This window comes from Bos indicus, chromosome 3 (genome assembly GCF_029378745.1).
Source record: "Bos indicus isolate NIAB-ARS_2022 breed Sahiwal x Tharparkar chromosome 3, NIAB-ARS_B.indTharparkar_mat_pri_1.0, whole genome shotgun sequence".
In the NCBI taxonomy this organism is placed as follows: Eukaryota; Metazoa; Chordata; class Mammalia; order Artiodactyla; family Bovidae; genus Bos; species Bos indicus.
Genome location: NC_091762.1, coordinates 69376070 through 69392809, shown reverse-complemented (window position 1 = coordinate 69392809; position 16740 = coordinate 69376070). Strand labels below are relative to the sequence as shown.

The window sequence follows — 16740 nt, the reverse complement described above, 5'->3', positions numbered from 1 at the left end:
CAAACTCCTCGCCAAGCCCTCTCACCCAGATTCTCGGCCTGGTACGTGACCCTTTAATCTTCAGGCTGGGCGCCTGCAGTCTGCCCAGACCCGCCCCCCGCCCCCCCCCAACCCCCCGCCACCCCCCCCAACCCCCCGCCACCCCCCCCACCCCCCCCCACCCCCCCCTCCGGGTTCTGTCTCCGCACGGCTGTCAGACTCAGTCTTCCCCCAACAGGGCTCGTCGACTTAATTCAAAGGACCGGCGGGAAGATAGGGTTTTTCAGGGAAACTCATTGGGTCCCGTCAGGCACCTAGAGCACATTAGATCTCCCTCCAAGATGGCGGGGGCCGCAGAGGGGGCCATTGCCGATTGAGCATGCGTTCAACTAAGCCGCGCAGGCTGCCCCCTCCGCCGTCTTTCGTTTTCCTTCTAGTCCCTTCCAACTGAGGCCCCGCCCACAACTTTTGCGGATGGGCGGGGACATAATGTAGGCAAGGGCAGGGGCGTCACTAGCCAGGCGCGTCCGCGGAGTAGGCACAAACTGGTTAGAGACTGCATAACCGGACCGGCAGTCACCATGATCGCGCTGTTTAGGCGAAGCTGCGGGGTGAGAGGAAGAGCAGGGGTCGGCGCGGGTGGGAAGTGGAGGTTGTGGTGTTCGGGAGGGGGCCGGGCGGGGTGGGAGGTTGTAATAAGGAAGAAGCCCAATCATCAGGCGCCTTGGCCCCTCTTACCCCGCTCCTGGTTGCTGCTGCTGCTAAGTCGCTTCAGTCGTGTCCGACTCCGTGCCACCCTATAGACAGCAACCCACTAGGCTCCTCTGTCCCTGGGATTCTCCAGGCAAGAGTACTGGAGTGGGTGCCATTGCCTTCTCCGCCGCTCCTGGTAGTAGCAACCAGGATTCTGGACCCTCGCTGGCTTTCGCGCCCACCCATTCCTCGCACTGTTGGACAGAACGCTTTCTGGGTTTTCAGGTTCCTGTATTTCCTTGGCAATTGGCCCATATATAGATGGCGTCCCCTTTTCAGAATATCTCTTTTCTTTCTCTGGCCCGAGAACCTTCCAAAGATTTCCCGGAGGAATCCTGTCATATCCCGAAGTAAACCCGTCTTTTAATTGGTCAGGGCCTAAAAATTACAACCGTATTTTTGCTGAACTAGTTTTTATCTCTTGGAGGACACTCTCTCTTGGCTCTCAGTCCCTGCACTAATAAGGAAGTCTTTTGTGATGTTTTTGCTGCAAAGTGCAGAATTCAGATAATCTTTACCTTGGGTGCCTGCCAAGTAAGGAGGAAAAGGAAAATGGAGCAGGTGCCCCTTAGGGTACTTATTAATATCCATTTGGTTTTACAGTATGGAGGGAGGCGCTTCCAGGTTGTGTACATGTAAATAAAGGAGAAAAGAAAATCCCAGAGCTTTTCTGTGAAGCTTGTCTGTTTCTTCTAGTGTCTCACAGATTTTAAGTTGTCTCAGCTACTAGATACAGTTCGCTATTTTAAATATTATTGCCATTTACATGTTATTTATAATTGAGAAAGTTATGTCTTTTTACCAAAATAGTGTCGGGTTCAGAGTAATTCTGATGGGTTATTGCCCAGTATTTGTCATTGCTATACAAGTTAATGGGTGCTGAAGGCAGAAATTGAGGGATTTAAAAAATGATTTTACATGCTGATACCAGGAAAAAAGACCTGGATTTCTCAATCTCGGGGAGGGTTGTTGCGGGGACGAAATAGATACAGAAAAACCTGATCCAGAAAATTTACGCCACTTTGACACTCCCATAAAACTCAGACTCTTAATTCCTAAGAAATATGCAAAGGTTTTCAATTATAACTGTGCTGTTATTGCAAAGTTAATGCTTGATTAAAGTTGCTGCCCTTGGAGGTTTTGAATTCCGTGTTTATAGCAGAGAATCCAGAGTTAATAGCATTTATAAACGGTTTTGCTTCCAAGACATTAACGTACTTTGATCATCTCGACAGTTACCCAATAAGGTTAACCTCATTTTCCAGGTTTGGAAAGAAGTTAATAAACAAGTTTGTGGATATTGTTCCCTGGCTGTAACTACCTTTATACTTTGTTTTATGTAACACATTTTCCTGTAGGGTCATATGTAAACTCTTTGTAAATTACTTTAAATACACTGATAATTCCCTATTTAAAATCTCAACAAACCATTTACCTATATTGTGAGGTCTGATTTTGTGCCATGCTGTCTAAACACACATTTAGAAGAAGTTTTTAGTTTGATTTTCGTGCAATTTTTTTTTTCTTTATAGAATCTAATAGCAAATTAGGATACTTGAAAGAGCAGTATAGCAGTATGGCACGACTTCTTCATCGTAAATTCTTCATCCTGGTTCCTAATAGAAGAGTGACCTTGGCCAATTTTACTTGACCTTTCTGAGCCCCAGTTTCTTCATATACAAAATAGGAATAAAAATAATTCCTTAGGATTGACTCAGATTCAGGTGCATTAATACATGGAATGTGACTGAACAAGAATAGGTTTGGTGGACAATGAGTACCTGAGAAACCATGTTTTAACTCCAAAATAAAATTAATGAAAATTACAAAGAAAATGTGAATTTTTATATTCTATAATTTAAAAAAAAATTGTAGTATAAAATATATTTTTGAAAGGGTTATTTAAATTAATACATTTGATAGTCTATATTGTCACTTCACATGCAGGTAATTCTGTTTACAAGTTGAAGTTGTTATCTACAAAGTGGACAGTTTCTTTTCACAGATTTTGAAAAACATAAGTTCAGTCCTTCATCTTTTAGTAGATTGTTGAATTTCTCTTTTCTTTCAATGTCTAGCTTAGTAAAATTTAGTTCTGTCATATTCCTTAAACTGTAAATTGTGTAATTTTGGCTCTCCTTAAACATTTACTCAAGAGTTCCAGTATGTTTTCCAGTTTGATAACCTTAATAAATGCAAGTGGTTACTTTTTGTGCATATTGAACTGTTATGAGTATAAAAATAGATTGCAAAGGAACAATATCTGACTATATCCTTTCTTTCTATGAATATAAAAATAGGTTGCAAAGTAATATCTGATTATATTTTTATGTATCTTTTTGAAGAAATGAGTAGATTTCAGAAATTAAGACAAATAGTTGAGTAATGGTTTAAAATAGGGCTAGCAAACTTTTTTGTAAAGAGAGTAAATATTTTTTGGCTTTGTGGACCATGTGGTTTCCCAACTCTGCTGTGATAACAGCAATAGACAATGTGGTTTGACTGTGTTCCAACAGAATTTTATTTACAAGACTGGTGGGTACCATAGTGTGCTGGCTTGGCTCAGAACATTCTAAGAATACTTACAGACAACAGAAGAAAATATATAACATGATTTTAGGCTAATTTGTTTTGTTAAAGTGAGGTATCTTAGAAAATGGAGTGCTTCAAGGGGAAGATTCCCAGAGATATTCTTGGGAGGCTGCCAGGGACAGGGAACCAAAGTTGATGAATGAGGCAACTCTTGAATGTAGAGTGATACTATTTCATTTTTGCCCCCCATTGCAATTCCCCAGTTACAAGGTGTTCTGGTGCTGGAAGGTGAGATTTCTGAAACAGTGGTTCTAAGTCTACTACTACCCTTGACTCTTACTTGTCTTGGAAATACTCCATTTTAGTAGTGCAAAGCTACTGATTAGTTTTATTTGCATTGCATTTTTTAAAGAAGAATTTCCTTTATGATAGGTGTTAAAACATCTGATAATTGACTTAATACAAAAATCAAATTATGGTTGAAGGCATTTAAGTAATGACTTAAACTGTGTTCCTGAATATGGTCAAACAAGTTGCTCTGTTTACTTGTAAATGCTTATCAGTATTCTACTTGACTGATGTTTAAATTCCCAAACTTATTGTAATAAAATTATTCTTTACAGGTACTGAGAAGTCTTTCTCATTTTGACTGGAGATCACAACATACAAAAACTGCCCTACAACGTGAGCCAGGATCAGGATTTAGTTTTGGTATATATTTTGTTTTGTGTTTTGACTTTAAACTTGTATTTGTTATATATATGAAACTTTTTTTAAAAGACTTTCTATTTCATTATTTATTTATTATTGGCTGCCACATGGCATATGGGATCTTAGTTCCCCGACCAGGGATTACACCCGTATTCCCTGCAATGGAAGCTGGAGTCTTAACTATTGGATCAACAGAGAAGTCCATATATGCGACTTTTTATATGTAATTATCTGGAATATGTTTGTAAACAAACTTAGTAATGTCTGTCACCATCCGTAGATTGTTCACTGTTAGTCACAGCCATCCTTTCTGATCTTGTTTTCTTCTTCAGCTGTAGTTCCCTATACATACATCTGTATTAGCAGCATGTATATATATTCCTGCCATTTTTCAGTATATCAGTTCAGTTCAGTCGCTCAGTCGTGTCCAACTCTTTGCGACCCCATGAATCACAGCACGCCAGGCCTCCCTGTCCATCACCAACCCCGGAGTTCACTCAGACTCATGTCCATCACATTGGTGATGCCATCCAGCCATCTCATCCTCTGCCATCCCCTTCTCCTACCCCCAATCCCTCCCAGCATCAGGGTCTTTTCCAGTGAGTCAACTCTTCGCATGAGGTGGCCAAAGTATTGGAGTTTCAGCTTCAGCAACACTCCTTCCAAAGAACACCCAAGACTGATCTCCTTTAGCATGGACTGGTTGGATCTCCTTGCAGTCCAAGGGACTCTCAAGAGCCTTCTCCAACACCACAGTTCAAAAGCATCAATTCTTCAGCACTCAGCTTTCTTTATAGTCCAACTCTCACATCCGTACATGACCACAGGAAAAACCATAGCCTTGACTAGACGGACCTTTGTTGGCAAAGTAATATCTCTGCTTTTCAACATGCTGTCTAGGTTGGTCATAACTTTCCTTCCAAGGAGTAAGTGTCTTTTAATTTCATGGCTGCAATCACCATCTACAGTGATTTTGGAGCCCCCAAAAATTAAGTCTGTCACTGTTTCCACTGTTTCCCCATCTATCTGCCATGAAGTGATGGGACCAGATGCCATGATCTTCATTTTCTGAATGTTGAGCTTTAAGCCAACTTTTTCACTCTCTCTTTCACCTTCATCAGGAGGCTTTTTAGTTCCTCTTCACTTTCTGCCATAAGGGTGGTGTCATCTGCATATCTGAGGTTATTGATATTTCTCTCGGCAGTCTTGATTCCAGCTTGTGCTTCTTCCAGCCCAGCGTTTCTCATGATGTACTCTGCATGTAAGTTAAATAAGCAGGGTGACAATATACAGCCTTAATGTACTCCTTTTCCTATTTGAAACCAGTCTGTTGTTCCATGTCCAGTTCTAACTGTTGCTTCCTGACCTGCATATAGGTTTCTCAAGAGGCAGGTCTGGTGGTCTGGTATTCCCATCTCTCAGAATTTTCCACAGTTTATTGTGATCCACACAGGCAAAGGGTTTGCATAGTCAATAAAGCAGAAATAGATGCTTTTCTGGAACTCTTGCTTTTTCGATGATCCAGCGGATGTTGGCAATTTGATCTCTGGTTCCTCTGCTTTTTCTAAAACTAGCGTGAACATCTGGAAGTTCATGGTTCACGTACTGCTGAAGCCTGGCTTGCAGAATTTTGAGCATTACTTTACTAGCGTGTGAGATGAGTGCAATTGTGTGGTAGTTTGAGCATTCTTTGGCATTGCCTTTCTTTGGGATTGGAATGAAAACTGACCTTTTCCAGTCTGTGGCCACTGCTGAGTTTTCCAGATTTGCTGGCATATTGAGTGCAGCACTTTCACAGCATCATCTTTCAGGATTTGAAAGAGCTCAACTGGAATTCCATCACCTCCACTAGCTTTGTTCATAGTGATGCTTTCTAAGGCCCACTTGACTTCACGTTCCAGGATGTCTGGCTCTAGGTGAGTGATTATACCATCATGATTATCTGGGTTGTGAAGCTCTTTTTTGTACAGTTCTTCTGTATATTCTTGCCACCTCTTCTTAATATCTTCATAAATAACAGATCCACTGTTCCATGTGAATAGTCTTCAACTTAGAAATGAATACAACAAATACTTTTTAAACACTATTAGATACACATTGCTAGGTATCTACTAATAAGCCAGAGTCTTGTTTGGCTATCATATATGGAACAGCAGTTTGGTGCTAAATATGGTTCTTAGTCTTGGGATTGGGGAGCCATGTGGTGTTGGGGGAAAACAGAATAACATTTGCCTTCCCCTTTTCTTTCGAAAATGAAAACCAGGCAAAGAATTTGAAATAATAACACCTTTCTTTAGCATCCTTTGCCCCCTAGAGTGCTTCTTGCTTCAGAAGCATTGCCATTTCTCTAGTTTAAAAACTGATTTTCTCAATTCACTTGGTCTCAGAAAAAAAGTTAAAAGGCAGCTGAGATACAAGTCATACCCTGAAAGAAATAGAAAACTCAAAACTCCCTAGGGTTAACATTTTTATTTTTTATTTTTTAAGATTGTTAGCATCCATATAAAGTTTTTTTTAACAGAAGTGAAAATTTCAAAGCAAGGTGAGGATAGCAGTTTGGGACACTGTATCTTCTTATTTTCTTATTGAGATATTAACATAGGTTTGGTATCATTGCTATTTAGTTTCAGTTTGTCACATACAGATTCATACCCAATAGTAAGAGACTAGTCGTAGGAATCTGTGATGATTTGGTGAGTGACAGAGGATGAAATATAAGTGTTTCAGAGGTAGATTGTGGAGGTCAAGTAAAGGAATATTGATAACACCTGTGACCACCAATTGCACCTATCTGTAACATAAGATTTACTTGACGATTAAATTATATGACATACATAAAATCCTAGCATATAGTGATGGGATCAAAGTACGTTCTCAAACAATACATAATAGATCCCAGCCTTCCCTACCTCTTTGCCACTCACAATCTCGTATGTTGTTGTTGTGCAGTCGCTAAGTTGTGTCTGACTCTTTTTGACCCCATGGACTGCAGGACGCCAGGCTTCCCTGTCCTTCACTGTCTCCCAGAGTTTGCTTGAATTCCTGTGCATTGAGTTGGTAATGCTATCTAACCATTTCATCCTCTGCTGTACTCTTCTTTCGCCTTCAATCTCTCCCAGCATCCAGGTCTTTCCCAAAGAGTCAGCTCTTTGCATCAAGTGGCCGAAGTATTGAATCTTCAGCATTAGTCTGTCCGTGGGCATTCAGGGCTGATTTCCTTTAGGATTGACTGGCTTGATCTCCTTGGTCTCCAAGGGACTCTTCAAGAATTTTCTCCAGCATAATTCAAAAGCATCAATTCTCCAGCGCTCCGCCTTCTGTATGATCTAACTCTCACATCCATACATGACTACTGGAAAAACCATAGCTTTGACTAGATGGACCTTTGTTGGGCAAAGTAGTGTCTTTGCTTTTTAATATGCTGCCTAGATTTGTCATAGCTTTCCTTCCAAGGAGCAAGCATCTTTTAATTTCATGGCTGTAGTCACCATCAGCAGTGGAATCCAAGGGGAAAAAAAAAATCTGTTACTGCTTCTACTTTTTCCCCTTCTATTTGCCATTAAGTGATGGGACTGGATGCCATCATCTTCATTTTTTGAATGCTGAATTTTAAACCAGCTTTTTCACTCTCCTCTTTCACCCTCATCAAGAGACTCCTTAGTTCCTCTTCACTTTCTACCATTAGAGTGGTATCATCTGCATATCTGAGGTTGTTGATATTTCTCCCGGTGATCTTGATTACAATTTAGGATTCATCCAGCCAGTATTTCAGTCCAGTATTTCACATGATGTACCCTGCATATAAATTAAATAAACACAGTGACAATATATAGCCTTGATGTAGTCCTTTCTCAATTTGGAACCAGTTCATTGTTCCATGTAAGGTTTTAACTATTGCTTCTTGACCTGCATACAGGTTTCTCAGGAGATACGTAAGGTAGTCTGGTATTCCTATCTCTTTAAGAATTTTCCACAGTATGTTGTGATCCACACAGTCAAAGACGTTTGTGTAGTCAACAAAGCAGAAGTAGATATTTTTTGGAATTCCCTTGCTTTCTCTATGATCCAACGAATGTTGGCATTTTGATCTCTGGTTCCTCTGCTTTTTCTAAATCCAGCTTGAATATCTGGAAGTTCTCAGTTCATATACTGCTGAAGCCTAGCTTGAAGGATTTTGAGCATAACCTTACTAGGATGCAGAATGAATGCAATCATATAGTAGTTTGAACATTGCCCTTCTTTGGGATTGGAATGAAAACTGACCTTTTCCAGTCCTGTGGCCACTGCTGAATTTTCCAAATTTTGTTAACATATTGAGTGCAGCACTTTAACAGCATCATTTTTTAGGATTTGAAATAGCTCAGCTGGAATTCCATCACTTCAACTAGCTTTGTTGGTGGTGATACTTCCTAAGCCCTGCTTGACTTCACACTCCAGGATATCTGACTCTAGGTGAGTGACCACACCATTGTGGTTATCTGGGTCATTAAGACCTTTTTGGTATAGTTCTTCTGTGTATTCTTACCACCTCTTCTGCTTCTGTTAGGTCTTTACCATTTTTGTCCTTTATCATGCCCATCCTTGCATGAAATGTTCCCTCAATATATCCAGTTTTCTTCAAGAGATCTCTAGTCTTTCCTATTTTATTGTTTTTCTCTACTTTTCATTGTTCATTTAAGAAGGCTTTCCTATCTCTTCTTGATATTCTCTGGAACTCTGCATTTTATCTGTAAAATGCTATTGAATACCAAATTTCTAATGTCTTTTATATTTTATTTCACACATCCCTATACAAGTGCTATAGTCCTAAAATTCTCATTTTTCATTCTTACCTTTCTGCCTTTTCTTTCATTCTTCTTGCCCAAAACATCATATATCGCTCTTAAATTTTACCTATCCTTTAATGTTGGATGCAACTATAATAAAACTGCATGTTAGTGTGGAATTGCAAAAATTAGTAGTAATTGGCTTCTGTGCTTGGTCCAGCCACCCTATTTCTTTCATTAATTTAAGAAGCCTTCCCACCACTTTTGTCAGTTGCTTTGGGCTCCTTCGGAGAAGGCAATGGCACCCCACTCCAGTACTCTTGCCTGGAAAATCTTTATAAACTTAAGTTATCTGAGTTTAAAGGAGGAGTAAGATTGAGTTATGGTATTCTTATATGATATTTTATACAAGTTTTATTGGTGTATGGTCACTGGTCATGTCTTACCTCCCTAATTAGATTGATTCTTGAGGTCATTTTAGTTTCATTTCAGTGTTAGTAAACGTGACAATCTTTGGGCTTCCCTGGTGGCTCAGAGGTTAAAGCATCTGCCTGCAATGCGGGAGACCAGGGTTCGATCCCTGGGTTGGAAAGATCCCCTGGAAAAGGAAGTGGCAACCCACTCCAGTATTCTTACCTGGAGAATCCCATGGAGGGAGGAGCCTGGTAGGCTACAGTCCACAGGGTTGCAAAAAGTCAGACGTGACTGAGCTACTTCACTTTCACTTTCTTTCATGATGATTCTGCTTCGGAGTTAAGAATAAGTAAGAAAAGTTGTTTTTACTTAAATACTGGGAAGAGAAAAACTTGTTTGTATCTGTTACTCATTTGTAAAAGCGAGAAATCTTAACCTACCTTTTTGGCATTAATATTGACATAGATTTAATTATATGGTACAGTGAAATCTTGAGTAGTCTGAAAGCACATTGCGTTGTAACTTTCTGGCTATCAAAGGTGAAAGTCTCCATTATAATTATAAATATCTACATACTGACTTCATTTTCTCAACTCATTGTCCTATTTAAGTATTTAAAAAATAACTTTCCCTTAGAATTCACTGAACAACAGAAAGAATTTCAAGCTACTGCTCGTAAATTTGCCAGGGAGGAAATAATTCCACTTGCTGCAGAATATGATAAAACCGGCGAGGTAGGTATATTCACTTTAAGGAGTGAAAGTCTTTGACAAATTTTACAAGATTTTAAATATAAGTAGATTTTAAATATAACTTTTTTCTCTATTATTACTATATTTCTTTCAGTACCCTGTCCCATTAATTAAAAGAGCCTGGGAGCTTGGTTTAATGAATACACACATTCCAGAAAGTTGTGGTAAGCTTTCTTTACATTTTTAATCCTAGCATGCACATGAAGAAGAAAACTCTAAAACTCTGTTCAGTCATTCTTTCAAATATTTGTCACCATTAAATGGTTTTGTACCTATGTGCCCCTGTATAGTGGAGAAGGCAATGGCAACCCACTCCAGTACTCTTGCCTGGAAAATCCCGTGGACAGAGGAGCCTGTGGGCTGCAGTCCATGGGGTCGAGAAGAGTTGGACATGACTGAGCAACTTCACTTTCACTTTTCACTTTCATGCATTGGAGAAGGAAATGGCAACCCACTCCAGTGTTCTTGCCTGGAGGATCCCAGGGACGGTGGAGCCTGGTGGGCTGCCGTCTCTGGGGTCGCACAGAGTCGGACACCACTGAAGCAACTTAGCAGCAGCAGCAGCAGCCCCTGTATAGACTTCAATGTTTGCCAGCTTTTAGAAGCCTTGTACTCAACAATCAGAGGCATTCTTCCTTCTTTGTAATTGGCTCCAAAGTGGGGTTTCCCTGGTAGCTCAGATGGTAAAGAATCTGCCTGGAATGCTGGAGACTCAAGTTCAATCTCTGGGTCAGGAACATCCCTGGAGTAGGAAATGCAAACCACTCAAATATTCTTGCCTGGAGAATTCCATGGACAGAGGAACCTGGCAGGCTACACCCCATGGGTTCGTAAGAGTCCGAGTAAACCTAGTGATTAAATCACAATGTTAACTTAATCCTTGTTAACTTCTCTGTCTAGGTTGGTTGAGTTGTTGCTTTTAAATTCTACTTTCAATTTTACATTTAATTGAGACGTCCTTTCACTCCTTTCCTTAAAGGGTCAAACTTTTAGCAAAGTTGAATCAAATTTTTGCAAAATCAAGGTGAAGCAGGAAGACAGGTCCACATTACAAATAGTAAGAGAGCTTTTTGAAATTTTAAAACTAATTTTAGCTTTATATAACAAAGTATACTTTGTTACTGTATTGGCCCAAAATCTTTTAGTTTCTTATGTTATAGATACTGTATTTGTAAATTTACTTTTAAGATTAAGTTAACCTAATTGTTATATTGCAAGTCATTTAAATAATTTGCCTTTATTTCTGTTGAGATATGCTATGTATTACAATGGGCTCTTAAAACATTTTGATATTGTAGGAGGTCTTGGACTTGGAACTTTTGATAGCTGTTTAATTTCTGAAGAATTGGCTTATGGATGTACAGGGGTTCAGACTGCTATTGAAGCAAATTCTCTAGGGGTAAGTTATTTAGAAAATTAATTGGCTAACCGAGCTGTTGTTAATGAAAAAGCCCTGCTAGGTTAGGTTAGTTGGCAGAACACAGTTTTCTTCTAAAAAAAACAACAACACAAGGTTCTGCAATGAAGCCTGGATTTTTACTCCATGAGTTGATTGTTCTGACCATGTTGTCATTAGTACTTGGAGTCCTGCCTGTCCTTGTGGGGAAACTGTACACTTTGGCTGTGGCTTCAGTGGCAATTCTTAGATAAGGTCATTCAGGAAAAAGATTGGGATGACTTGCTGCCACTGCTGGCAGTGCTGAAGTTTAGTGAACAAGTCTTAGGAGACCTGATCATATGTACCATGTCATTTATTATAAATTTAATTATTTATCTGTGCATTTTACTACAGTAGATGTTTACATATTACATTACCAACAAGTCCTATATAACTTAGTTTTATGTGCATACTTGGATTAACAGATTTATATCCTTGTGGTGTTAGCTCTCTGACTTAGAGGCAGAATAAAGGCCATTTCTTTGGGCTTACACTTGGGGAAAAATAGTTGTCTTGTTTTGAATTGTAGTGTTATATTTGAATTTACTAGGAATTCCCTGGATGTCCAGTGGTTTCAACTCTGAGTTTTCACTGCTCCAAGGGCCTGGGTTCAGTCCCTGGTTGGGAAACTAAAACCTCACAAGCTGTGCAGCAAGGCTAGAAATAAAGAAAGAATTGACATACCTAATTTTAAAATATCTTGCTTTTTTAATGTCACTTTCCTTTGGTTGACAGCAAATGCCTGTTATTATTGCTGGAAATGATCAACAACAAAAGAAATATTTGGGGAGAATGACTGAGGAGCCATTAATGTGTGTGAGTATATGCAGCAGCTACTTTATTTCACATTTAAGAAAGGAATAAAAATAGAAGAAGAAAGGAATAAGCATGCTCTCTTTCCTTTTCAGTCTGTATATATACATTGGGCCATATAACACATTAAGACAAAAGCAACATATTTAAGTACAGTAGTGTTTCTGGGATGCCAAAAAGTTTCATAAAATTGTTCTCTTGCCTGTATCCAGAAAAAAGAAACCTACTTATAATGTTTCTAGGATGCCAGAAAAGTATCGTAAGAATCCTCTAACTTATTTCCAGGCAAGAAATATCTACTTAATGGAGCACTCTGGAGCTCTTGAACTGAGTGGTTGTGTGTCAGGAAGTTCAGATCGAATATATAATTCTAGGTGTTTGAACTAATAGTTTATTGAACTAATAAGAAATTAATATGACTGAAAAGATAACTGTTGGATGACTGAGTGACTTCAGGAGGAGAGTTATAGATTTTATTTAATTTTCTGAGAGTTACTCAACTAATTTTTAAATTGGATTTTTTTAAAAAAGATATTTTCATACATTTTACACACATGCATACTGAATTTTTATTTTGAAAGTGACTTTACATAAGGATTTTTTTCTTTCTCTTTTGGGTATTAGTCAAACAGATTTCAGTCTAAGGTCTGATGGTGATACTGAAACATAGTAAATGGTTATTAGTTTTGAGCTACTTGTGAGAATCAGTCTGAAAGAGTAGAAAGTAATATTTGAAAATAAATGTTTTAAATTTATTTCAGGGCCTAAATTTCAGGCAAACTAATAAAAGACATTTATATGTATTTCCTACTTAATTGTCAATTTGTTTCAACAAATGAAAGTTTCTTAGAAGGCTAAATCTCAATATTATCTAAGAATTGTGTGAAACATCCAAGTTCTTTTCTCATAATGTATAAAATGTTAGAAACAAGCTAAAAAATTGTAGCATAGAGAGATGGTTAGAAGAACTTAATGCAGTGATAAGAGTATTTGTAATTATCTTATTAGTTATAAATAGGTATTTCTAAAATATTAAAGTCTTTTAAAAGTAGTTTAAGTATTTTAAACATTTCTTTGACAGTTTTGTTTGTTATTCATACATTTAACATATGTAAAAATATATTCATTCTAGTCCCTAAAGTATTCTGATCTGTGAATTAATAACGGTTTGCTGTACATTTTCCCTCTTCTAGCTCATAATATATACTCAAATATGTATCTAGTGCAATTGATGTAGTCAAATATGAAGCCAAGGGTGAAAATGAAAATAATCAATAGGTGTATTATTTCAAAGTATTGCTTAATTTATACTAAGTTTCAGTTAATGCCCAATAACATTTATAAAATTATAGTACTATTGTGTTTTGTTTAAACTTTCTAGAAATTAATATTTAAAATTTTTTTCTGATTATAAAAATGACATAGAAGATTTAGAAAGATACAAAGAGGAGCAAAAATGTCTGTAATCCCTCAGATATGAAGTTAACTGGTATAACTGTCTTACTGTATTATTGTATACTCTATTTGATTTTTTAATACACACAGATGTATTTTTCACAGTTATGGTCATATGTGCAGTTTTATATCCTTTTTAATAAGCATTTTTATGTTCTACTTTTTAAATACTGTGATATTTATTACTTCAAAATATGCTATCTAATTGATGTACTATAAATTATTTCACTAGTCCATATTATTGAATATTTAAATTCCTTAGATTATTGCTTTTAAAAATAATGTCATGGTAAAAATTTATACAGAAAAAGATAAGTCTTTGGCTTTAACTTTACAGGGTTGGTACCTATTTGTAAGATTTAATCTCTTGCCAGATCATGTGATCAGTTATACTCTTCTTGAGGATATGAGAACAGAAATAAATAAGGGTAACACTATAATTATTTTTTTGATTAGAGTATAATTGCTTTACAGTGTTGTGTTAGTTTCTGCTGTATAATAAAGTGTATCAGATATATGAACACAACACATATATCCCCGCCTCTTAGACCTTCCTCCTACTCCCTCCATCCCACCCCTCTAGGTTATCACAGAGCAAGGAGCTGTATAATTAATTTTCAATACCACTTAGTACAGAAAAATTTTCCAAAAATCAAAACTAATTGTATTATTGTATATATATATTAAAATAATAAGAAACCACCATTTTCTTTTTTAAAAATTGGGTTAAATTTTTTAAACAGCATATACCTAAAATATATACAGTATTAGATGACTAGAAACAAGTATTAGACTGTTGGAACAAGCTTGTCATAAGCAAGACCTTCAGTAAACTTATTTGTCCAAACATGGTCTAAGAACTTTGAAGTGTCTGAAAAAACCTAGCAGTGGTAAAGAAAACTCTTGTCACAAAACCATACATTTCCAGTGGACCTGGGAAGTATTAATAGCTGAAATGTAACTGAAGCAATGCTGAAGTTGAGGTCCCAAGACCTGGCTTCAAGCAATGTAGTAGCAGTAGGATCTTATATAGTTACTTAGCTTCAAAATCTCTTCTGAAAATAGAGCATATAACATCTTAGAAGGATACAGTAAGATACAGTACTTATATTTTTATAATAATATCTTCACATAGTGTCCCTTTTGCAATGTAATAGAGAAATTTCTTTCATACCTAATACAGGGGAAACTGTTTCTCTTTAACTGCCATTCATTCATCCATCCATTCACTTAATATCTGAATTCCTTGCTATATGCCAGTTTACACTTACAGGTAGTATTTTTTTGTTTTGGTAAGTAGGAAGCATAGAGTCAGTTTTATAGTCCTCTGTTAATAATTTTCTGAACCTCAAAGCATGTGTTATAGTATGTTATTCTTCTAGTTTACTTTTACTTCAGTGTGATTTTTTAAAAAAACATGTATTATATAAACTACCTCTAGTCCCTTTAGAGTGTAAGACCAAAAAAGTTAGTAATTTAATAGAGAACAATGAAAAATTGCTTAGTAAACTCTACAAAGATAAGGTGGTGGCATCATCACTAATAAGCTTGTAATGTTATTCTCATTCTTCTAATTTTTTGAATACTGTGTACCAGGTAGACTTAGAATAAAACAGTGAATAAAACTGGGCTCCTGCTCACAGCAGACTGGTAGACCCTCAGATCCTTACCCAAATTGTATTATTATATTTGTATTATTGTATCATAGGATTTATACAATTATACAACATAAATTCTTCATAAATAAAGGAATATTATTGTAATATATTCTCTTAATATTTTAATATATTATTTTAAGAATATTAATATCTTTAAGAATATTAAATTAATATCTTTAAGACAATCTTTTAATATTATTTTAAGAATATTATTTTAATATATTTATATAAAAATAAATACTAATTTTCTTGACTTACATTGTGGTAGTGAAGACAAGTTGCAATGGAAGCAAAAGTGGCTTCTGCTGAAAAAAAATAAAATTACTCTGTGGCAATCAAATAAGACAAAAACCATCCATTTGGTATAGAAACACACAAACCCATACACTTCATAAGCTCTAAAAACTATACGTTATAAACCAGAGAAATGTCTAATAGCACATTTCACGTGAAAAATTCCCAACGTTATCAATACGTAAAATTTTGGTATTTTAAAGCGTTATTTTTTCTGAACGGTTCATTTGTATAATACTTTTTTGTTGTTGTTATGATGCTGAAAACATCTTCGAATCTCCAGGTAGAAGAGTAATCTAGTTAGTTTTATGTGTCATCTGAATTTGCTCTATCACATATCTGTGAAAAGGCCATCTAGCTCATGTTTTTATATCTGGGAGTCACAGGCTCCTGAAGCAGCTGCATTTGGGAGTATCTCTGACCATTAGAAAGCTTTTCTAGATTATATGCTCCTGAGGAAAAGGATTGTGTCATTTCTTTTTATCATTTCACCGCCTGATACCATAATAGGTGTTCAGTACATTTGAATAATTTCATAGTAGTTTTCTCCTATCAATTCAAATTCTTTCCCTTGCCTATATAACCCTTCAGCTATTTGATTATGGCTATCGTGTGAATCTTATCTTTTCTAAGCTAATTAGAGACAATTTTTTTCATCTTTTTTTCACAATAAAGTCCTATCACCTTCTTAAAGGTGACTCAAAAATATCATAGAGTTAAATATAGTACTCTAACATGGTGTGATAAGTACAGAGTAGAATGGTTTCATCACTTTCATTTTAGATACCGTGGTCAGTCACGTCTGACTTTTTGTGACCCCATAGATTATAGCCTCCAGGCTCTTCTGTCCATGGGATTTTCCAAGCAAGAATACTGGAGTGAGTTGCCATTCCCTACTCCAGGGGATCTTCCCAACCCAGGGATTGAACCCGCATCCCTAGCATCACTTGCATTGGCCAGTGAATTCTTTACCACTAGTGCCACTTTTAGATAATCTAGAGAGAAGTAGTGAAGAATGGACAGGAAATAATTTTGTTTGGGACACATTTTGCTTAAGGTATTTATTACCAAGAAGAATGTCTAATAGATAAATCCATGTGATAAGGTAAAGGTCAGGGGAGAGGTAAAGCCTGGAACTGGAGACTTAATAGGCTATTCGGTGAGTATACCAAACC

General features: G+C 37.1%; 1 protein-coding gene across 3 annotated transcripts in view; it reads left to right on the top strand.

Moving 5' to 3' along the window:
* Positions 1-440: 440 nt before the first annotated feature.
* The window catches only part of ACADM (acyl-CoA dehydrogenase medium chain), a 38437-nt gene continuing 22137 nt past the window's right edge, over positions 441-16740 (top strand). The window contains exons 1-6 of one of the 3 annotated variants that reach the window (XM_019957253.2): positions 441-590; positions 3888-3975; positions 9792-9889; positions 10002-10071; positions 11206-11306; positions 12081-12161. In XM_019957253.2, coding sequence (XP_019812812.1) covers positions 561-590; positions 3888-3975; positions 9792-9889; positions 10002-10071; positions 11206-11306; positions 12081-12161 — 468 coding nt within the window. In that variant the 5' untranslated portion in view covers positions 441-560. Of the gene's footprint in view, positions 591-3887; positions 3976-9791; positions 9890-10001; positions 10072-11205; positions 11307-12080; positions 12162-16740 lie in introns of those variants that run through there. The other 2 variants (XM_019957251.2, XM_070786301.1) reach the window with 2 other exon arrangements.